General features: G+C 37.9%; 1 protein-coding gene across 1 annotated transcript in view; it reads left to right on the top strand.

The window, feature by feature from the left end:
• The first annotated feature begins 3017 nt into the window (after nucleotides 1–3017).
• Nucleotides 3018–25381, top strand: part of sgk1 (serum/glucocorticoid regulated kinase 1) — a 34295-nt gene continuing 11931 nt past the window's right edge. Inside the window, exons 1-4 of the mRNA XM_033990440.2 lie at nucleotides 3018–3351; nucleotides 4237–4402; nucleotides 9761–9997; nucleotides 22816–23022. Of these exons, the coding sequence (XP_033846331.1) occupies nucleotides 4292–4402; nucleotides 9761–9997; nucleotides 22816–23022 (555 nt within the window). The 5' untranslated portion in view covers nucleotides 3018–3351; nucleotides 4237–4291. The remainder of the gene's footprint in view (nucleotides 3352–4236; nucleotides 4403–9760; nucleotides 9998–22815; nucleotides 23023–25381) is intronic.

Raw genomic sequence — 25381 nt, 5'->3', positions numbered from 1 at the left:
TGTATAGTGATCATGCTGCAGAGCAGGGGCATTGGACTCGGAGGGTAAAGGGCACTGTTTACCCAGGGCCCAGTGCAGAGAGGGGCCCCTCACAATGTGCATTTTTTATTAGACAACATTAGCTAAGATGATTTGTTCCCAGGATCCAGAATTCGGAGCTACACCCCCGCTGAAGGCTACCAACCAACCTTCAGATGGTTCTCAAACAGTGGTTCTTCTATGTAGTGCCATGGATAGAAGAAACAAAAACCCTGCAGTTTTAGGCAGTTATGCAGATTATAATGCAACTTAATGTGGAAGTAATTCAGAATACAGTAAAAAAAAAAAAAAAAAGAGACTTGAACATACATTAGGTGCTCTATGGCCCTAACAATGTTAATAACATAATGGTATGAGTCACGCTGTTTGTCAATGAGCTGCTTAGTTAATTCTCAGGCTTTTTTTCTTTCTGTAATTATTTCCCCCTCTCTCAGCTCTACATTTGCTGTCTCCTGCTAATGTTGCACTCACATCGCATAGGCCTAATTATTGCATACGGTATCATTATGCATACTGTAGTAGCCAATGCTATAACATCAACACTAAACTGCTTTACCTCTTTTTACCCCACAGTGTGAAGGGGTGAAATGAGGTGCAGCCATATATCTTGCAAAGAGGTTAATGCAGTCTTAGTGTTTTAGAATCTAAAATATGATCAATCATTTTTATTGGTAGCTACTGTAGTGCATGGTATGGACTTTCAAGGACTGCCTTAAGTGCAGACCCACAATGCAGCTTCTTCAAACCACTGGTAGTTTCAATGACAGGATTTTTTTTTTTCAAAGCTAATACTAGGTTATACATTTTTCTATTTAAATATCAAAAATGCTTTAGTCATAGACATAAGCATGCAAGCATCAAGTAAAGCACTGTATATGTAGATACTGAGCAATTGTTGTTTGCCCTTTGTGCCATGAATCAGCTTATTCTTATGAACCCATGGCACACTGACCTGTGATACACCCATTACATGACATATGCCCATGACAGCTCTGTTTTAGACTGCATTTCACTTTTAAATTGAGCTACCCACACACTGAAATGTATTCCACTCTTTAGGCTTTGCAGTCTGCAGTGAAATTCACTAAAATAATAAAATTGAGCTATTTGAGTGGAGGGCTAGAAGGGATTAGAAGGTCTTTTTGTGCTGTACACCAGGTCAGCTCTGTATACCATCCAAATAAGCCCAGTGGACCTCATTATCACTGGCAAGAAAGCAAGTTTACTATCTGATCATCAACACTTGCCCCTGTTAGCACTCTCCAATGTGTTTTAAAACAGTGTACTTTACATAAACCTCACATGTTCATAGCATTAACTTCTTAAAGGCTTGTTAATGTTGGAGTTGCTTTGAGAAAAATACATAAATTATAGACTATGCTATCATTTTGGCAATTCCCAGAACTATTTAAGAGTCAGACGTATTAATTATTTAGGTCTATGCCGTGCATTGATATTCACAAGAGGAGCGAGCAATCCTTACAAAGCCTTTTGGGGGATTACAGAATAATTTAAAGGCTCCAAGTAAAATTGTTGCTATTATGTAAGTTGGTACTTCCTGTTGGCCTATGGTACCTGGAGGCATTTCTAAGAGAAGATACTTTCCATGTTTTGAAACTATTCCCCACTGGGTTAAACCAAAGCCTGTGCTGCACCAATCCATTTGCCTGACTCAAAATTACTTCTTTTTATATTACATAAGACATTTGGTAAAGCCATTATTAACACTACAGAATCAATTAACCTCAATGAATTTGTTTAATGCCTTCTTTAACAAAAGTATACCAAACAAAGCCACATAAAAAGATTGATAATTGCTCCATGATCATAAGTGCTGCTTCAAATAGAACAATATGCTAAGCTTCTGCCTGTGGCGAAGAGCTGTTTACACCAATCATTGTACTTTGCCACAGAGTGAGTGTTAATTGTGCCTCTCACTGGCTCTGATTACAGCCACTTTTGCATCGTCATTGTTTTTCCCAAAAGCAGAACTGCATCTTCCTTGGTGTGAAGCACCAGCAATTTAAACCACAGTGTGATGAGACGGGCATTTGTTGTAGAATAATTGAAGTGTAAAGAGAGGCAGGACACTGGATATCTAATGCAGAACATTTATTTACCATCAGTACGGGTCCCGGGGACTTAAGTGCTCAAAGTATTAAGGTATTGTCCATTCAAGCTTAGCTATATTTCTTTATTCTAACCTCTGATGACGTAAGCCAGATAACAAGGACTAAGCTGGTGTGAGGACTGAGCAGTGTGAATGGTACAGCAGTAAAATTTCTCAATAGCTGTAACCCAGCATGGTTTTAATACCATATAAAATTATATTAGCCATGTTAGTAAGCATTTTAGTTTGCAGTCTGTGTGAGAACCAGTGTCAACCTGAAGAATAGAATTAATGAATGAATGAACTCTTTATTCATCCCTTGTGCAACGTATATGATGTTAAATAGTTTAATCATGGTCATGTTTTCTCATCAAAAAATATTTGAAGTTGTGTTTTGCAATTGGTTAGTTTTGTAGCCGTATTTATTTTTAGCAACAAAATTACAGCCACTGGACTTCAACTGCAGTGGGAAAAAGGTCAGTGATAACAAATCAAATCAACTGGAGTGTCACTCAGAGAAATTTTAAATAGACTATTGAAGGTCAGTCACTAATAAAGGCACTTACATTACAGCATGATTAGGCCTACAGTTTAGCCTACATGAGAATAATGTTTATAATGTTTATGTCTTATGTCTTACAAAATGAGCCTATGTGAATGGCATTGTACATTTCATTTTTTATTAAACTGTTACTTTTTTTCATGTATGTATACTCATTTTGGGCATCTATGTCTACAAATCTGCAAATCTCTTCAGGACAAAGGTGAACAAGCTAAGAAGTGGGAAGAGCCACTGTCCGACTGCAGCAGAGTGAGAGAAGGAAAGAGGGCGGGGATTGGAGCTTCTGACAGACAGCTCAGATGAGAGAGAGAGGCACGGGGAGGGGCGCTGCATCTGTTCACTGCAGAGGCTTTTTCATTGATAAAATAGAGATGCTGTTGCTGCTGTTGCTGTGATCCTGGGACCATCACCTTTCCGTCATGCTAAATCACGCACTTTCTGTGTTTGTTTACTCGCTGAAACTAACCAAAGTAATCCAGTTTCAAGCTAGAGATCAGCAATACTTCAGCACTGCTCTTATGGCACAGCATCACAACAGCATTCGCTCTGACTCAAATCTGGGACACCTGTAACTAACGGGACTTAGCATCGCATCGTCTGCTTAGAAGCCAGCCAACATCACCAGCACAAAGGTACAAAGGTAGGAGGAATGCGTGAAACATGATTTATACAAAAGAGTGCGAATGCATACAGGTTAAAATAGACTTGTCACAGCTCAGCAGCGTCCCATGATGCAATGTGGCGTGTTGAGCTGTAAACTGTGGGGTAAATTTGCGATAACAGCAACAGGAGCTGGCACAGTTTCTCTCCAGGCTACAGTCCTAATATGTACATTCTGCTTTCTAACTTTACAACAGTGGAGTTAAGGTATAGGAAAACTACAGTCTGACTATGAAACAATATTGGTCTATCATTTCATAGATCTTTCTTAGTAATTTTGAGTGTCTTTCTTTGACTGTAACAAAATCTCTTATAAGAAAAAACTATGTGGGTAATTACCAAGCCAGGCTAAAGCTAATTATTGTAATCAGGGATATAACCATACTGAAGTAATTTCTTTTATCAAACTTTTATTTTTGATTTTTAAGTTACTTGTTTCAGGTCAGACTAGCCAGATTGAGATGGTTTAGACAAAGGAAAGAAGTAGAACATGTGGGTTGGAAAGACCAGAATAAGATTCATAAATAGTGAGACAACATGTTATTGTTAATGTTGTGTATCAAAACATCTATCTATAGTTTTAGGTCAGTCTGATAAAAATTCACACAAGACAGCATATGCACCTTTCACAATCTCGTTTTACAGTTTTACCGTCATGATCACAGCTTCACCCCCTCACATTTGGTCCATCTGCCTCCTCCACCTCTCCCTCCTCTCTTTCTCTCCTCAGCACCACCGCACATGCCCCGTACATAAGCAGCATCTCTCCTCTCTCCCCTGTCCCGTTCTTCTCTACTCCCCTGACTACAACACGCTCCGCTCCTGATGACCTTGCTCTTTGTTTCTGCTCTCTGCTTCTCACCAGCCCACTGTCCGTCACCCTGGGATCTACGGAGACTAGCGGAGTGCCGGTGGCGGCCATGAAGCTGATGAATGGGGTGGGAGGCGGCAGCGCGGGGGGATCTGGAGGGGGGGACAAGACGGCTTTCTCCTTCAAAAAGTGCTCCGCTTTTCAGTTTGTCAAGAGGAAGGTGAGTCCAAAAAACGATGCACGAATACAGACTTTTTTACTGTTAGGGCTGTGATAGTGCTTGCTCGTAAACACAACAGAGTGCCAAAGATGATGTCATTGGACTGTGCTAAGCCTCTATATAAGCTTGTGTTATTGGTTTCTCTGTGCTGTTAAATTGAATGTCCCATAAGAAATAAGGCTTACAAGTTATAATCAATATCAACAAGAGTTATTGTATCTGTGGCAGTGCAGTCTCAAGGCTAATTTGCTTTGCACTGTTTAATTGCATAAAACAACATGGAGAATTAACCAGACTTAATACTTAACTTATTCCACATTCCTTTTAAGATTAGCCCTTGAGTCTTGGTCATTAATCATTTATATGTGAGATGAAGACTCTACTAATATGTTTAAGGGGTATTTTAATGCCCCCAAAGATTAAATAAAACATTTTAAGTGCCAACTATTGATGGGGATACAGAGGAGGGACAGTCAAAACAATGTGTCTGTTTGGCACACAACTCTAAACTACTATATTCTGGTAAATGACAAAGAGTGCTTTCACACTTGTCCTGGTTTGGTCCTAGTATGAGTCCAATTTTGTCTTGATGTAGATTTGGTTTGGTCCTACTCTAGTCCTCATTAAGTTCTGGTCTAGTCTAGATTGAGTCCCTGGTTTAGTTCCAGTTTAGTCCCACTTTTGATGTGGGGATTTTGCAAGTGTGAATGCACCCACAGTCTGTAAACAAACAAAAATTGGTCCACTTGGGCATTTATTTATTTATTATTATTATTTTTTTCAATACTCTCTCACCCAAAGCTAGTGAGGCTTGACCTATAATGGTACAGCAGGGGTATATGGGTGGACACTGAGGCTAGAGCTGCCACCATCAGATTTATGGATGTGCTTAAAGACAACATAAAGTCAGTTGATGAGACATCAGGGGACCAGAGGTTAGGGTTGTGTTGACTTCTGTTGCTGAGTTTCAGATGACATCACAATATTATTCTATTGACCAGTAATGTTTAATACAGATCTGTGAATTTGTCTTTTTTTATTTATTATTATTATTATTTTTTTTTTTTTTTTTTAAATAAAAGTTCAATGTTTTCAATTGGGAAATCTGACTCTTGCCCCCAGTTGGGAGTATGACATTTTTACATACATATTAGCACTGTTCTAGCCTTAATTTCTCTATTTAGGCTCTACATAAATACCTTAAAAATGCTCCCAGTATAGTACCATGACTCCATGTCAAAACAGTTGATTGTGACTGTGGGCACTAGTAAACTTGTCCAATTACAAACATTGCATTTGGATTTATTTAATAATGATAGAATGTGGTTATGCATTAGTTTTTCCATTAGTCAGTGTAATCAGTGTAATCAGGGGTGTTTTGTGTGTGGAAGGTTGAGTCATATTTAGTCCAAGGTAATAAGATTATGTGAGTGATGCGTCAGATGGACAGCAGTATGTAGAGAAGCATTATTCTTTAAAAAGGAAAACAAATGTGCTAGCTTTGTTACATTTTGATGACAAATAAACAATGGTCTGCTTGTAATTTTGATTTGGGATAGTATATACAGGTGAATGTCTTCCTACTGCTACAATGGTCAGCACTGCAAAGACTATGCTGTTGTTATGTCCTTGGGCAAGACACTTATCCCAGTGCCCCTAGTATCTGCAAACACAGGATGAATGGTTTCTTAATGTAAAGTGTGCTGGGGTCTAATGGGGGTGGAAAAGTGCTATATAGATTGATGTATAGATATATGTATCTATAGATACTTTATCAATCATGATACTTTATGTGTGGACATTTAGTGCTTGGAGAGGTGCACAGTATGTTAGCGATCTGTGGGTTACTGTGGTGATAGGGGCAGATTGTGTTGTGTTGACACCCCTCCCAAACACACATGCACTCCCACAGGCCCAGGCTGCTGCTCTCACTCTCCCACGGCTTCTTCTCACACCCACACTACATGTGCACGCTGGGTGGAACATAGCTACGTACTTTACTCAAGTCATTTTCCTGCTTATGATTTTATCAACTTAAATATGCATATTCAATAATTCTGTAAGTATGAAAGTAGCCCATAAACTGTAGGTATTTTGCACTTGGTAAAAAAGTGAGCGTTTGCAGTAGTGTCAGTTATTATTCATTTTCTCCTTGAAAAAAATAATTTATTCTAACATAAACAAACAACTTTTCCTTTTGAATAACAATTTATAGGTTGCTGAGTGGCAAAACAACATTACAACTTCAATTTATTTAAGTAAATCTGTTTTCATCTCTGTACGTATTATGTATACACCCATGTAGAATTGTGGCAGCTTGAGTTCACCAAAGGGGGTCCAAACAGTAAACATATACAGATATCTAACTGGACTTTTATACAGGTTTTCAAATAACGCAATAAAGCACTAGTCATTCCCATTTTGTTTTGACACGCTTGCCTCCTCAGCAAAGATGGTGACATTAGCATACACTATGCTTAAACTGCACATTCACATGGCAGAGATGATCTAATGGGGAGTTTCTGCATCAGCACACTGCCCCAAATGGAACAGAATACCCACTGCTGCTGCTGATGGTCAGTTTGTTTGCCTCCTTATTTGTTTTTCACTGAGTCTAATCACATAATGAGAGTGTACAGAGCTCTGAGCCAGACACAAGAAGAAGTGAATACAAAATCAATGAATGTGAATGAGATTGAGTGAGCCATAGAAAACTTATATTTGTATGTTGTTTTTTATTACTTGGGATAGGCCAACCTGTGAAATATAATTATGTATAAAGCTCTTCTGCGCATCAGTTTGGCTTATGTAAAACTGTTACCAGGGAATTTCAACCAAGATGCAACAATGCAGCTTTTTTAGGCTGTGAAGTGAAGTAGAGTAAATAGTCTTTTATCACATTCATGACTTAGCCCAAACCTGATCTAATTACTGATCCAGTACCAGTGCAGTGGTAGTATCTGTAGTGGCAACCATTTTAGTTATTTTATTTCTGGTAATATATTAACTGTAAATGTTTCATGAAGCTTGTCTATTGTGTATTTATTGTAGTTTTCTGTCCCAAGCTCTGATAAATTGCATTAGAAAAAACATCTATGTCAAATAACTCCTTCTAACAACATCTTAACTTGCTCTACCATCAAGCCCACCATTGGCTCTCACTGTAAACAAGCATGTCGCAGCTTGTCCAGTGCTAAAATGTGTATTGATTTGCTTAGTGAAGGCTGTCAGAATAGATAATGTCCATCTAAACTTCACTCTTTTATATCTCAGCCCTGATCACTGGTTACATCATCACTTATGTCCCTTTAATCCATGGATTTATGGGCAATCCTCTCTCAAACAGCCAGTCTTGCATGATCTTTCAAATGCTCAGTGTAATTGGGATGTTGTTTATTTTGTCTGTCAAAGGTGTGGTTATACATACGATAGCTATTGTATTAGCAATTACAGCTGCAAAGTTTTTGAGGCTAATGCTAATTTACCAGAGGCACTAACATGTTTCTTAGTCCCCTGTTTGCACATTTGGTTCTTTGACCTTCATGTACTGTAGACCGAGAGTGGTCTGAGATTGGTTTTGGGGCAAAGACTATTAGAATTTGAGTTCTCCGTGCATGTAAACGTAGCGAATGACTCGGAAGTAGGAGCATTTCCACCCCCGAGTTGTTGTTTTTATGGACTGTTTTTCAGACATGTTTTGACTTGCCGTTTGGCTCCTTCTTCCCTCTCTGGTGGTGGGAGCAGCTGTCTGTCCAGGCCGTGGTCAGACAGGCCACTGCTGCCCCGTAGAATGTGTTTACAAAGCGTTCACCCCTCACAGCGGGACAGGGACGACATGAGTCTGCTCCTTATGGCTCACATTTTCCATGGGCCACTGCCTGTAGTTATTATACAGGGGATCAGGGGCGGCTCTGGGAAGACTTAGCCAGCCTCGTTTGGGAGGAGTTTGTCCATGTTTGTCACAATACAAAAAATATAGAAATATTGAATTTGATTTTGATAATAAGGAAAAATTTTATATCATATAACAGTGATCATAACAGATTTTTTTTAAAGCAATACAATGGGATTTTCATAACAAAATAATAGTTTTATAAACATTATATAGTTTTGATAAAGATCAAGACATTCTAAAACTATTTAGAAAAGTTCCAAATTATGTGAATCATTACTATATACCTGTTCAAGTGTCTGGCTTCAGTACAAATGTTAGTGTCAGTATTTGGGTATTTTTTGACAACCCTATAGTTTAAATATATATCATTAAATTTTTATTATTTATATATTACACTATTGGCTGTTAATAAATGGCTTGAGAAATATTCAATTGAATGCAGATGACATAAACCAATTCACATTTGGTCTTGATTCTCGTGCCCTTGTATGACTGTAGGAAAGGGCATCTGACATAAAACCTGCCAAATCACTGCAGTATAAATTGCTGTGGAAAAATTTTTCAAGAATAAATTTGAATGTCTCATTGTGCCACCGTCTCATAAATTCAATAGTTGTGGCATGAACCATTAGACTGAACTTCTGAACTTAAAAACACTCAATGATTTGTAACATTGTAATGCGTGTTGACTATTTTGTCAGGCTCACATTGCAATGTAATAAATGTAGTCTGTGTGCAATAGACATTTTTTAACACAATGACACTGTCATTCAAATTAATTAATCAGAATGCTTCACCTAAATGAGTTTGCCATATCTGAAATAACTGTATTATTCCTCACCATGTGACAGGTGCATGGTGAATTTGAGTTCTTTTCCTATTTCATATAAGTAAAACACATTGTGATCAAACTCTTTGAAGTTTTCTTGTGTATCACAGGTTGTGTTCCACTTGAATTGACATGTAATTAGGTTCATGAGCCAAACCTTGATCAAAGACTGCAGCGGCAGCAATGACTGTCTATGCATGAGAATGTAAAGCTCTATACTACTCATGCACTTTAACAACATACACATTATGACAAAGAAAAGTAGGGATGGGTTATCAGTTATTAGTGATAGTGAAGAGGGTCCCCAGTTATTGGTATCAGTCAGATATTGAAAATGTAGCTGATAGCTAGAACCATTATTTTCTTGCACTGCCCCAGTCTGTGTGTCAATGTGTTATTCCCACCTGACTGTATTGGATTTGTCTTTTTGAACAGATGCATAGAACAACAATTAGGGTAAAAGGAATGTATCTTTACACAATCATGTAACAATTTATTTTATATCCCAGAAAAATACATGCTTTTAATTTCTACAAATTACTGAAAATGAAACTGAAAACAAATAAATAAATAATTTTAAAAATCCATGTCTAAAGAAAAATTACACAGGCAATGTTCTGTCTTTGTATCACAGGTGCGGAGATGGATGCGGAACCCCAAAGTGAGCGTGGAGAAGGCCCAGGGCAAAGGCCTGCTGTACCCCTGCTCAAAGTGCCCCCTGTCTGATGAGCTCTGGTACACCCACTTCCCCTCTCCCTATGGGTGCTGCCACAGCTCTGGTCTGCAGGGTGGTCTCTATTACCACCCCGAGCCCACCTGTCACTGTGCTGCTGGCACCCAGACCAGCACAGACAAGAGCAAGGGCTGCAAGGTAAGGGTGGGGTTCTTTTTAATGAAAACAAATAGTTTTCCTCACATGAACCAAATTTGCATAAGATGTTTTTGTTAGACTCAGACGGGTTTCACAGAGTAATTACATGTATGAGTTTTTTTTTAAGAAAATAATTGTAGTCTGCATATCAGTGCTATTTTGGGATTACGTTATATATTACATTAGATGACCTTATCCAAAAAAAGTCAAGCTGATTTGAAAAATGAATATATAAAAAGTTTTTTTAAGTGTCGATTAAATACATGAGATAAACTCCCAAAGGGTAGAAAAGGTGGAAGGAAAAACTACATCTAGAAAATGTAATGACCAATGACAACCAGTGTCATCTTGCAGTTTCAAAACATACAAGCTAAAGCATTCCTGAAGCAATACGTTCATAACTGGTGGAAGAGTTTTGCATCTTTAAATTGGATATAGGTTATTAAGTAACCAGCCAATCCTTATGGCATATGGTCTCATTAAGACCGGGAACCATCATCATCACTGGTAGAGGAAAAAACCCTCTCATGAGCCCATAATGTGGTCTTACCTCTTTGCATCCAACAAAAAAAGCAATGTGTGGTATGTCCAAACTCAAACATAGTTACATAAGGTACAATCTAGTACATGCAGTTTACAGCCTTATATACACATTTTAAATATCCAAAGTGCATACTTGTAAAACCAGATTGTCAAGTCTTGTGTGACACCCTAATATTATTGCTGTTTTGTCTCTCTTGGTTATGCAACTGCTGTAATAAGTACCTCTGTGCTGCATATCAATCACTGTTCCAGTCATCTGCTTGTGTGGCAAGCACAGCACTGGCTGTGAGTCATTCTACGACCCCTACTTACATTTCTACTACTACTACTACTACTACTACTACTACTACTACTACTACTACTACTACTACTACTACTATGTAACTATTATCCAATAGTGTAGATTTGAAGTACTCACAAATCGATGCATTCCAATGCTCATTAGCAGGAACAGTTGGCAGGGGTTTGTCCCAAGCAACTATGGTCATTAAGCTGGATACTTCCTGGACTTAGATTGCAACTTTGTAGGACACACTGACAAGCAATTTATGTTGTTTTTGTTTTAGACCATTTGTTTTTCTTCTTTTCTTAAATGCTTTCAACTGTCCCATTCACAATTCTGTGTCATAGCTCTTCTCTGCTTCTCCAAAATGCTGACCAACTTTCCTTTGTTATCTTCTCATAGAACCCCATTATAATGTGTTTTCCAAACCTTCTTTACAGCAACTTTTCCATAAGGTTTCATTTCATTCCTGCGTTCTGGGCCATTCCTTTCTTGCTCCATCTCTCTATCAATTCCACCTCATGCCCTCACAGCCAATAGATCTGTCACTAACATCTCAGTGGAGATAACCGATGTGTGTGTGTGTGTGTGTGTGGGGGGGGGGGGGGGGGGGGGGAGTAGAATTAATGGCTATTGGGAAGAGGTGGGAGCACAGAGAAGGGGGCTTGGCTGTGACTCATAGCTACTTGTCCCTCTGGACCAGTGTAATAATTGCATGTGCATGTGTGTGCATACAGAGACCACAAAACCAATGCAAGTCAATGATTGAGTGTGCTACGCACAGGCTCCATGCAATCAGCCTAAATAAGGTCACTCCTGTTTGCACTATGTTGCCAAATACCTCAAACACATAGACGTCATGTTCTATCCACTCTGTACCATGCTCTTGTACAGTTTGTCCAAACATTTTACAAGTGCAGCCCTTCAGGTTAACATTTACTGTGTCTTAGATCATATTGCTTTGCTTCAAATGTTCCACAGTATGTCCTGTGGAGAGGTGACTGACTACAGACATGCATGTAGGGTATAAGGTATTTGTGATTAATTATAAGTAGCAGTAATTAAATGCTATAATGTGGAACATTCCTGGCCAAGCAACAAGACAAGAAGATGAAAGTTACATAGAGCATGTTGTTAGTCTTACTTCTACCATCTGTTCTGTTTTCCCACCTACTCCAGGGAGCCAATCAGATACCTCTCTAAATACATACTTATTTTGCTTGCTTCTTGTTTTGATTGCAAGGATCTCCATGCTAGTTAGAAAAAAAGTTTGATTGCAAATACTTCCAAGTCCAGCCCTCCTCGTACTGACTATCTTGTTGATTGCCATAAATTCCAAACATCCAAATCCAAAAGAGTGTTATTGTATTTGTATGTTTTTATCTCATTTTTATCTTGTTCAGTGTCCTTGGGTGTTTTGAAAGGTGCTTATAAATGAAATGCATTATTATTATTATTATTATTATTATTATTATTATTATTATTATTATTATTATTATTATTATTATTATTATTATTAGTATTATTATTATTATTATTATTATTATTATTATTATTATTATTATTATTATTATTATTATTATTATTATTATTATTATTATTATTATTATTATTATTATTATTATTACAGATAGGTACAGTCTGTTTGCACTCATATTACATAAATTATTTTTGCTTTTCTCTTGTCAGCCAGGGGGAAAGGCAGAACCTAACTCAAAAGTTCCACTGTGTTACTTTAAAACACTCAAAACAAAACTTTGCCCGTCAAAGTGAACTGTGTTTGGTGCTGTCTAACAAGTGTCTATGACTTAATGTTGAGTAGGCAGAAGCTGTGAGGCAGAAGTCACATTTTGGAGGCGTAGAGGAGGAGACATATGTGACAGACAGGGTAATACAGAGAGCCCAAACACAGGGACAGCTCCAGGAACAGACGTCACGGTCCAACATGCTGCGTTTGATCCTTCTGCTCTCAGAGGGAATGAGGTGTTTTGTATTGCCATGAGTGTCCCGAAATGTTGAGCCCTTTACTGTTTGTATTTTATGCATTATTAAAAAAGCGACAATCTGGGTCTCTGAAGGTTTGTTTGTGATGTTTAAAGTGGGGTTATATAAGGTTTACTGTCAGTGTCAGTAAATGTAGTCTCAAAAATATCCACATTGAAATAAACTAGACTAGACTCAATATTTCAAGTAGAGCTGTTGAAAAATAATCACAGTCATTTGGATCATAATTGAAAGACATTTTGTGTTGTGTCAAAAGTGAAGATATATAGGAGGAATTTTCATTTACAAAATTACAATTAATTAGAGCAATAGTTTTTAATCACAATTCAAATTTGATTAAAGCCCCAGTATGTAACTTTACAGCAAAAAAAAACACCATGTGTTTTCTCTGAGTGGTCTTGCATCTCCACAAAAATGACTCTTAGTTGTCCAGGTTGAGTTTTTTTTCTGTTTGTCGCCATGGAAATTTTGTTTCTTTGGCTATAATATATGGCATAAAATGGTTCCAAAGTATGGTTTTAACGTTTTGATCTCATGACAACATGCAGGAGATTTTTTTATTGCATAATGCTAGTATAATGTAAGTGTCTCAGGAGCTAAAGCAACTTGCTGTTAATTCAGAATTCACTTCAGTTTGTTGATAAACACTTTCCTCTCCAGCCTCGCTTCCCAAAAAGGGATACATTCTTTCTCTATGTCTTGCATATTCCCTGTATTCCTAGTGGACAAAGTGTATATTTCAAATGTTATATTCTCTATCATGTGTTAAGGACAATAATACATGCATAGTAATGTGCATAATATTAATTACTATTCTCCCTCATCTACTCTCTGACATCTCTGTTACCTTCTTATTAACACTCTCACTGCCACTTTTTCCTAATTAAAAAGCAGCGCCACAGTTAAATATGCAGGTTGCTTAGTTTAGCATTGACCCTGTGATTTACATAGCCTTCACCCTTCCAATGACTCCAACTCTAAATATAGTGCACGCTTTATGGAGCCGATGTTATATCGCTATACCCCATCGCACTGCCGTTTTACAACTGCCGAATTCCTCCAAAGCTGATTACACTTCATAAAATAATGAGTGGAGGTGCAGGGGTTTGTGCTAATGAGGGTGAAATGCAGGTGATGGAGGATGGGATAAACAATTATGGATGGGAGAATGGAGGGGGGAATCAGAGCAGCAGCAGGACATGGAGAGGGAGGCAGAGAGGTGAGGAGAGCTTAAAGGACACTTTTATTGGACAGAGGATGAGGGAGAGGAGGAGGAGGAGGTGGGAGCTGCTGCCCTAGTGCCTGACCAGAAATCATAAACTCGTAAATCCCCTGAGTAAGGACGTCCTGTACTACCCCACACACTCTCTCGCTCATCCAAACTCACAGTGCTGTTTTTCTAATCTCTCACATCAGACTTGTACCCTCTGAAGAACTCTGAAACACTCCGAAAAAACATCACACCTACTTTCACTTAAATTACGTCATGTGCACATCAAGTTTGGGGAGTATTTTGGACACATGGTCATTATATAAGTGGAAAGTGCATGTATTTGAGCAATATGTAATGTTCAAACTGGACATTCGATACAGAGGTTTTTTAAGTTTAAAAGGCTGCATTTAGCTTAAAGGTGCACTATGCAACCAGCAGGGGTGTGTCTCATTCTTGTCTCCATGGCAATGTTAGCACATTACCTGGAATGTTCCATTGAACTTGTCTATTTGCCTGTATTCAATTACAGGTGATTTTATTGCTAATTGTACCTTGAAAAATATGCATTTCTATTATGAGAGGACCCGTTTCAACACAGATCTGATATGTAATCTGCTCTGGTAGTATCACCTTCTTGTGGCATTAAACCACATACTGTGGAATATTAAGCTACACTATAAGCTAAGCAAGTTGCAGTGCCTCATCCAAAAGACAGACCTCTGCCAAGGACTTAGCTCCATCACAATAGTTACAGATTTGCAGTGCTCAGCTGTTTAATAAAATAATATTTTTTCCATTTGTAAATGATTAATCGCACCCTCTTATTTTTTAGAATTATCATCTGGAAAACAGCTTTTCAATAACTCATACTAAAAATCAGATTTTTAAGTATATATAGGGTATATTTAAAGGTAATCAATGTTACCATGTCAAAATGTTCAAGGTCATTTACATGAAGTTCAAGTTCATGCTATTGCCATTCTGCTTAGTCACTATTCACTTCTTTCCTTTGTGTCAGATTTGAGATCAGATGATGTTTCAGACTTTTACCCTAAAAAATCACCTGACTCCCTTTGTTCCGCTGTTGACTTTTAGCAAACTGCTGAAGCGAGAGACCAAGTGGAGGATAGAAAGAGGAACAGGAACTGAAGTAATGAGGGAGAGATGGCTGAGTAGAGGGAGAGGAGGAGGGAAGGGAGGCATGAAGATGAGTGATTGTGATCAAGAAAGAGGAAGAGCAAATGCTTGGGCTCCACCACTGATTAGATCTCTGAAACAGTCCGCCTTAATCCACAGGATTTCACTTGGATGCAAAAAGGCTTACGTCATGGTGTCAGTGCTGGACTTTCATTCAGTTAATGGTTAGCAGTGTCAGGTAAATCAAAAGCTTAATTATATTGCGGTGTCATCTTAAACAGGTGATAGGCTACTGTCAGCAGAGGTGGTCAGACCCATGACGAATACACTTCGTATTCGGAGTTTGGAAAATGTGAGTCTATAATTTTCTCATACAGAGTGTTTTGGCAAGAAAGCCCCAAGCTATACAGCTCTTTGTTGTCCATAAGTGGACGGTAATGGGGGTAGGTGAAAACAGGCATTTTCTGAATACTCAATGCATCACAATAAAGGTTTACTCAAACATGTATAAATCAATCAAAATACAACTTTGAGTGAGCTAATGATGACAGATCACCATTATGCCATGGTTAAATACTTCATTATATGTCTCCGATAAGTTATAATTATTATTATTTGTATGATTCGATATTTGAAGCTTGATTAGTACAGTGTTACCAGTATTGCCACTGAACACTATTTTTACCTACTCTTCTTTACTCTGGCTAAGCTCTCAACAGTAAGAAAATAGTGTTGTTCTGATCTTCGCCCTTTGACGTCAGCTGATTCGTGAGACGCTGGAGTTACAGTCTCTCAGAAGCACGAGGTCACTGGACGACAGGGCTGACGGTTTACGGTTCTGAGACTCATAAAGTAATGGCTCCATTTGACCTGAAACTGGAACAGACCGGACGATTTAGAGCTGTAAAGTTATTCAAGTCAGAAGGTGAATCATCTAATCTGGTGCAGAAGTGGAGGGCATTTATCTAATGTAATAAATTCAGTGCAACCTGTCAATACTGACGTCAGAGCACAAGTCATGTGTTGTTAAAAATAATTTAAGTGCACAAATATAAAATTTCAATGTCAAAGTATATTTAAAAGCACATTTATACACATCAGCCGCCTCTGCTACCTGCTTTTCTTCAGCATCAGTGCTTTTGTTCCTGGGGGCTATTTCACTAAACACTTTAATCATGTAATCTCTTCATACACTACTGATGGGCCACTAGTTGGTCTTGCTTGTATTACAATGTAAGGAATTTAAAACTGTAAGACATACATTCACATTGAGTGAATTTGTCTGAGTGAATATCAGCTCACAGCTCCTCGGACTATGTGGTAACATCACATTTGTAGCAAAGACAAGCATAGTGTTACATGCTAGCAGTGTTTTTTGCAGTTGGAAAAGTTAACTAATGAAAAGAAAGGTGGGAAATCAGTTGTTTTGTTTACTGTTGATAGAAATTGATCATAGAATCATCGGATGGAAAACTCTTGAGGAAGGTCAAAAACAACAACATGTTCTGATGTATAAAAGTCATAGCAGTGCCACTCACCCAGCTCAGTCCAGCTGACCACTGTACCTGATCCATACAAGAGATAAAAGCCAGCTGGCAAAAACTTAACATCACACACTCTCTCTCCCTTCATCGGTGTGATGTCCATTTGGAGATTGCCCATTAATTAACCAGAACCAGATGCAATGACAGGAGACTCACTCTGTGACTGAGATTCCAAAAACATAAGATGCTGCTTAATATTATTTTCATCTTATTTTTGGTCAAAGTTTAATCATTGTCCCTGTTCTCACCATGAGACTATGACCCATGTTTTGAGCTATGACTCTGTATTTTCCCCACGATCAGAAATCTGTCATCGCCAATGGCCAAAATACTGCAGTGGACACCTCGCTTAATCATGAAGTCAAATAAGAACACTGACCATAATTGAATTGAATGTCATTTTGGGTGAGGAGAAGCTGGATTGTTATCTACCCAATGTTTCTAATAGAGCCTGTCCTCACTTGGCTCACAGATTACACAGCTCTTCTAAGACATCACTTTAAATCCGGTCGGTATGAGCTGCATTACTGTCCAAAAGGGCTTTTGATTCAGATTGGGAATAAAATAGATTAAGAAAGGCAAACCATACAGCCCAATTATATTTTGGACAAAGGGAGACAGAGGAAGCAGAGTCCAAATCCTCTCTTCAGTTTAATGGCCTGTCATACTGTATCCTGCAGTGTGCTATCCGGGCTCTTTGAATGGTGCATTATTAAATAACAATACAATGCAGAAAGTCTTGGTATTCTACAGGCTGTGCTGACTAATGTATCCACATAGTCTTTTAGATGTGTCTGGCCCATCTCCAGATCTTGGTGAGAGAGCAGATGGTTGGAAAACTAAATTAGTCTATTCAATTTTTCTGATCCTTTAAACATCTAAACAGTTCATTTATGTGGAAAACCTTCATTTATATTGATTTGTTGTGGTTTTGTGTAAATGTGCTAGTTGTCAGTATAGACCAAAGTTCACTTGTCTTGGTTGATTTTGGTAGATTTTTTTATTTTTAGAAAAGGTCTTAACATCAAAAGACAGAGATAAGACAAAGATTCTGGATTATAGCCATTTGTTAAGAAGCAGGTTTTGTCTTAGTCAGCCATAGACTCATCTGTTCACTAAACGGGGCATTTCTTGATCCCTATAGTTCAAATCTGTCGTTTAAGCTCTGTCAAAGGTTCACTTCACGTTTTTTATTTATTTATTTTTTATTTAATGCTAGACAGACAAACATAGTGATAAATGGTACCGAATTACACTGCCTGGCCAAGTTGCAGGTCAGATCTGTGGAAAGGAGACCCCACTCTCAGTACATGAGCAGCCCCCTCAGAAATGTTACATAGTGCATCTTTAACTTTACCGTTTTGAGATATGATCATTATAATTTTCAACTCTTTGTTGCAATACCAATGACTAAAACTTTTTGTAAAATAGGGCTAATCTACAGCTGTTTAGCACAAAGCAGTGGAAAACCGCTAATCCGACTCTATTTTTAATCTTTTGTTACAACGCCAACAGCTCTGACAGTGCAAGAATGCAACATGGGCTAATAAACTCCTCACACGTTTTCTCATTAGATTTGTGTACATGTTTTTCAATGCGTCTGTTCCCACTCAGGAGGACTATAACAGCTTTTTCTGCCAGAGAAACGAAAAGGAAATAAGCACCTTCTACGTTGGCAAAGTACGAGGTGTGATGTATAAATTGCCTCTCTCACACCATAACAAGCTGAGGATAAATAATAGGGAAGTCAGGTAATACAATATGTGTCTATTTGGTTATAAAAACTATTGTTATTCTTTCAAAAACCGGGGGAGAGGTGTTCACGAGAAACACAAGACCATATAAACAACAGTGTCTATTGAAGTTGGCTCAGAAAGAGAAAACCTGTCCAGTTGTATTTGGGGTTACTTCTACCCTGTGAATCCATATACCGATCATTATTCTAGTGCTACTGCAGACCGTTACCATGACATTGCAGTACCTGGATGTCCCATTCACATTCAGCCTTTCAGTTCAGCTGTGCAGCAAGCTTGAGAAAATCCCTTACGACTGGGTTTTAGCCGGCCCATCTTGCCTCACACAATGTCCTGACTCATAGCATTAGTGCATTCAGTCATCCTACACATTGTTAAGATGGGCACCCAGAAAGTCTTAGTGTAATCATGGAAGAAATGAGAATGAAAAGAATCTGAAAAGTTTTAGCTTAACAACAATGCAAGAATGATATGGTTGGTTATATTGTTGTTACTGAGCTGGATTCAGTAACTCTACAAATGTAATTCTTTTTATGTGTTTTGTTACTAGACTGAACTACCAGAAAGCTACAGTTCAATTAGGATTACTAAAATTATTCTCTTGAGAATTATTATTCTCAAACTAAACTCATCTTGCATTCCCCTTGCTGTTTAAATTTAAAGGTGCACTGTGTAACCTTTGTGATGGAGGGTCTGTTATTGCTTGTAGCCATAGATGTTATTGCTTTGCCTGTAATGTTCTATAGTATGCATTAGTGGCATTTATTATCCATTGATTTAACTATGGGTGTTTTTATTACTCAAAAATGTCTTGAAAAACACGTAATCTCCAAAAATCTGACCTGTAATTTGACCTGGTTACGTACTTGCTTTTCTCCATGGAGATATATAGATTAAATACTATAATTCGTGAGAAGATGTCTGTATGGCCCCTCTGACAAACACTCACACACATTCATATCAGGCAATGTAGGTAAAGTGTCTTGCTTAATGACAACAACCATGTTTGCCACTGGCGCCCCACTGTGACACCTGGTATTCCCAGTCTTCTCCCATCCAAGTACTAACCAGGTCAGCCTCGCTTAGCATCTGAGATCTGACAAGATCAAGCTTTAACAAGCTAGTATGGCCAAGTGTGATCTCCATGACGACTAGAAAGTTTCGGACCATCCAACAGAAAAGTTACATACACCTTTCATCTTATAATATGCTGGTGGATTGTGTTTTCCTGAAACCACTATAGAACAAAAGTCAATATGAAAAGCCTGCTCCTCTCAGTGAACTCTATTTCAGAGATCTAATCTCCCATGGGACACTGGTGCAGCTAAACCTTTAGCGCTATGGCCATTTGAATCCCAATTCACCCCAAGCTCATTTATTTCAAACCAGCGACTTTAAATTAGGAGTAAAGAAAAAGAGAAGAACACGGGGCTCCATTTTAATAAGCAAGTCCTCTTTCCAACTGAGAATACATTAGCTTGTGTAACACTGTACTGTGCCCCTATAGTTTTGGCTCTGTTTTCTTGTTATGTCTTGTTACAATGACTAAGCCTGCATTCATCAACAGAACAAGTTCATACTCATTTTTTCCACAGTTTGGGGAATAATATCTCTACCCAAAACACAGTATAATTGACTTCTTAAGGTATTATTGGTAACACTGTGAGCAATAGCCGGTGAGTTGTAAAAGATTAGCATAATGCTGTTTGTTTTCAGCACAGTTACGTTCCCAGTCTTTTTCTGTCAGGGCTCAAAGTGTTTGTGACCACAGAGGCTTCAGACACTTTCTGTTGTTTGTTTTGTATGACGTTACTCTTCTGACCAAAAAGACAAGCGTGAAGTTATTATCTTGAATGCATGATCTTTATTCTCCTACTGTTCTTGAAATTTGCCTTGCAACATTATAATTTACCCATTATGGAACATATAAAGGTTCTACACGTGCAAGTCTCTCAGCTCTAGTAATATTAACTACAAATGTGCTACTTCCCTCTCTATTCTCATGGTGGACTTTAGATGACACATATTTAGATTTATAGCCTACATATCAATGTCATATTTTTAGGTTAGGTAATTATTATCTTAAGAATACAAAAGTGCTTAGCTGTGACCAGCATAAGGGGAAGTCGATAAATTAAACCCCCATATACCATGTAGTTCCTGAGTTATGGCCCTGTGGGAGAGAGTTGCGTACATCCTGCATAAGCCCATGAGCACGAGAATGTCCCTGGACAATATTACATCCTGACTTCTGAGGCTGACACTAGCTGAGTGAGAGTTATGTAACCTAAATAATACTCAAACCATGTTCTCCTTAGAGGTTAGTGCAGAGTTTGAGGAAGAAGGTTAAAACTGCAGTATGTGTATGTGCAGTGTTGGGAAGAATACAAAATGCATTTAGTTACAGAATATTAGATACCTGCAATATAAAAAGTATTTTGTAACATATTCCTATACATGGTTCATTTAGACTACTATACCCCGAGTACTTTCACGTTATACTGTATAATATTATAGTGGAAAAACACTAGGATTAGCAGAATTATGTTTGTTTCACCATTGGCTCGATCACTCAGGAATAAAGTCCAATGCGTAGATGGACAGAACAGTAAACTGTGATTAAGTGCAAGAAAAACATTACAGACGGTAAAAGAGTTCACTTCGTACATGGATGTTTGAGAAGTTACGCAAACTACTATGATATTTACATGTAGATAAACACTGTTATCACATGTGATACTCTTACTTCACTGTTGTGCATAATATATAAGTTTAACAACGGTCAGGGGGCATTTTTACCTTAGTTTAACATGCTCTATGCTTTTGACACCCATCCTTATTGTTTAAAGTCCAACAAAACTGCCAACCAATGACTATGGTTAGATGTAGGCCTATATTGCCACTTGTTGAATTCAACAAACTATAAATGAAATACAATTGTAATTTTAGCAAGTAAAATAATAACATAAATAACTTTTTTCTTGACACCCTCACATTACATTATGCATTCAGATAGGCCATTGTGGCAATAATAGGAACATTCATTTTCCTTCACTTGCGATGTACCAATAGATTTACGTCCACATAATTGTAAGCAATAGACAGTGTAATGACCGACTGTTACCCCATTTTATTTAAGACCTACAGCACTTGTTTATACCCATTCTGTCTATCCAGCACTTGGTTTAATTATAGCCTGGGGGAAGTTTTCCTTTTGCAGAGTTGCAGAATTAAAACTATATCTATCACTTACAATGTTCCTTAAGCCAAATAGCAAGTAATACAGTGGGAATGGGGGTATCTAGCTCTGATATGGGCCGATAAGACTTGAATGGGTGCAGTGAGTGTGTTGGCCAAGGACACCATTTAAACTTACATAACTGCCATTCTGGGTCAGCGACGCGGCCATCCAGCCAAATCAGCTTCCTCAACAAGTATGCAGCCCCTTGACCTTTTCTTCCAATGTTCACTGTTAAAGCACCTTCCTATTCTTAAGACAACATCACTCTTAAGGTTTTCAATGGCAGGGTTGTCTCATGAGCCGCAAGATGTGTTGTTATTTAATTGAAATTGCAATTAAGGATTATAATTATCAGATGATGCAATTATTTAGGTAACTCCTAGATAACTTCATATACTCTCTTTATCTTTTTTTTATGGAGTCAAGGTATGGTATTTGTTAAATCATGATTTCAAATGCTGCACTAGTGTTTATACATTTTTGTATGTACAAGGATAAAATAATGATGGATTTTCTGACATGTACACTACAAGAGGCTATTGTAAACATGCATGTGGCTAATTGGTGATTTGGTTGGGGTGGGGAACGGTTACGAAAGAAAGGTTTATTTTAGTGATCTATGCAATGAGCAGGGTTTGGATGAGATTTATCTTCTTCCTCTTCCTTTTGTTCATGCCAATAATGACAAGGCACATAACTGTTTTAAAACCTGCTTACCCTGTAGTTTAGACCTATTATGAAATGTATGTTATCATTGTCTATAAGTGTAGCATTCAAGCAAATGTTAATACTCCTGTGTGTGCTTAAAATTGGCTCAAATTAACTCCTATCTAACTACTGCAATCTTATTAGTGGTCAGACAAACCATGCATTATCTTAATCATAATTGTTCAGGCCTCATTCTTTCATATTAAATGAAGATTTGTTGAAAATCCTTTGAGGCTTCATCCAGCTTTTACATAACAAGGGATTACTGCTAAATCCTCAAATGTTCTCACAACACTTGAAAATTTAACTCCTTACAAGCTGACGTCAAACTACTTCCATTTATTTAATTGGCATGAAAATATATCTGCATTATTATTTACTTTATTTCCAGGTGAGAAAGTGGAAGATGCTGTCGCGACACCACAGTGATAAGCAGAGGGAGATGGAGCCGGACCTTCACCTGGGGAGCTGTCAGGCATGGGGGGTCCATACAGCGCCCCTCCTGGCCAGCCCTGTGATGCTGGAGTGCTCCATCTGCAGTGGTCCCTACATCACCTATGCCCTGGAAGACACCTGGCAGCCACGACAACGCACACAGGTGAAGTGATAGGACACTTAGTCACTATTTTTTTAATATACACAGTACAGTCCATACCAACTCTGACCGCACACTAGTGTCGTTTGTGGAAAAATAATTAAAGGTGCACTATGTAACATTTCTATTGAAAGGTTTCTATGTCCTTTTCTCAATGGAGATGTTATTGTTTTCCCTGGAAATGTTCAATTGCATGTAAGAATACAGCTTTTTTGAATAATAAAAACAGCTGTAATGAAACAAAATGCAAGATGGACAGGTTTAATGCAATAACATCTCTATAGACCTATAGAAAAGTCACATAGGCACCTCTAAATTGTAGCCAAATTGGACTATAGGACATGTTTCTATAATAGATTAGTTGTTAAACATTATGAAGATGCATAAAGTAGATGATTTTTTATTAATTATTACACTGAATTGTTGAGTTAACAAGTGATGTATTCATTGGGACAGAGTATTTCCCATGTGCTCTGTGGAAAGTTGTGCAATTACATTGAAGCCAAAAGTTTGTAACTTTCAGATAGTTCCCTTTTAATTTAAGTCACTGACAGCACCTTAAAAGTTTCCATTACTTATAGACTCTGACTCTGGCAAAGCTTATCTCCCAGTTGCAAAGCTCCAACTTTGTGTCTTTTTTGGTATAAGTAAAAAATCTTTGATGAAATTTTAATGAAAATAAAAGCCTGAATCCCCATTACCATGGCAACGCCCCATCTCTCTAGTGAATCTGTAAACAAGGTTGAAAAGGAAAGTCAGAGAAAGACATGAAGAGAAAGACATGAAGAGACAGACAGCGGGTTGATTCAGAGGGAATGGACAATGGATAGGGTGCAGCCATGGGTGAACCAACATCCATGCTGACAGATTTAGCAACTTCCTGTTTTAGTCATAGTTCACTTTAATTGTGTCCTAGTAGAGCACATTAAGATTTGTGTGAAAACTGGTTTAGCCTTTCCTAATAATCACTTTTGTGAGTTTATACCTGGCTTCAAATGCAGTTCCACTTGAATTTTATTATTTCTATTTCAATGACATTTTTAAATAACTATACTTTTAATACCCTAAATAAAGCAATAAAACCTAAATCATAATGAATAAATGGTATAAGAAGAATGATTTAGGCTTAGTGACTACTCATTTCAGAAGACCTAGTGTGTTTGTGTCTGCTGTATAGCTATAACCGATGACACCCATGATCATTATTTATGTGATCAGCATTTAAAATCACAATGTAAATCTAAAACAACTTAATTAAAAAAAAAACAAGTCCACTCAACGCTGCTGGATCCTGCAGTATTACTGTTTAAGAAAATAAAATTGGAGAATGAAGTAAGTACAGAGCAGTGAGCGAATGCTGGTGGCAGTGAAAATGGGGATTGATTGAGAATAAGTGATTAAATATTGCTCAAACATGCACCAATCACTCCAAATACAACTTCTGACGTGGGGAGAAACAACTATCACATGGTTATATAAGGTCTAAAAAGTTGATTTTGCATTTAATACTTTAACACTAACTTCTCTGCTTAACCCCTTAATTACGGAGTTATTAATAAATGATTTGTTCATTATTATGAATTTGTTTGTGCTTTATTAAGGCGTAGTGGTAAGTGGTAATGATATTTCTTATAGCTTATGTACATCATTAAGTCAGTTTAGAGAGACTGTTCAGTGATTATGCAGTATCGTTTAAACATTCACTCTTGCATCAGCACAACAAAAAACACCCCAGAGGATGTCGTGAAATGTGCAAGAAGTTTTCAGAGCGGAGACGCAAACTAGGCTAAGGCTGAGTAACACAGATACACACATCTCTGACAGCGAGACTGACACTCGGCTTCACCAGCTAGTCAAATCTGACACGGAGCCGGGGTGTCATGGGAATTTGGTGAAATCTATATGGCAGGAAGACATTTGAAATCTGTCAGAATTTGTTTATTTTTGAATGAAAGATGAATTTAGGATAATACAAGTAAAAGTTTGCAAAGATATTGTTAATAAGCTAACCTAGACCTGGGCCTTTTGTTTTGTTGACATGATTAGTAGGTTGAGTTACAAACAATAGACAAAGAGTTGACCCCACCCAGTAAAAGGAAACCAGAACCCTACACTATACATTATCTACTAAAAATAAAAGTAGCTGAACTAGTTTGCATGAAATCATTTTATGTTGGGTTTTTTTTAGCACTATGCCATTTTCTTGCAGCTACAGGGACACTTTGGTTTGGATTGTTTTCTTGTTGGCAGGTCACCCAAGCTGTTAGGTGCAGTGTTCGAGTTATTAAAGGGCCCATATTTGACTATTTTTTTTATTTATGTTATAGTGTTGTTTCCTCATCACAAACATACCTGGAGTTGT

This window comes from Periophthalmus magnuspinnatus, chromosome 24 (assembly GCF_009829125.3).
Source record: "Periophthalmus magnuspinnatus isolate fPerMag1 chromosome 24, fPerMag1.2.pri, whole genome shotgun sequence".
Classification (NCBI taxonomy): Eukaryota; Metazoa; Chordata; class Actinopteri; order Gobiiformes; family Gobiidae; genus Periophthalmus; species Periophthalmus magnuspinnatus.
Note: the sequence above shows the minus strand (reverse complement) of the source record. Positions and strands in the feature narration are given on the sequence as shown.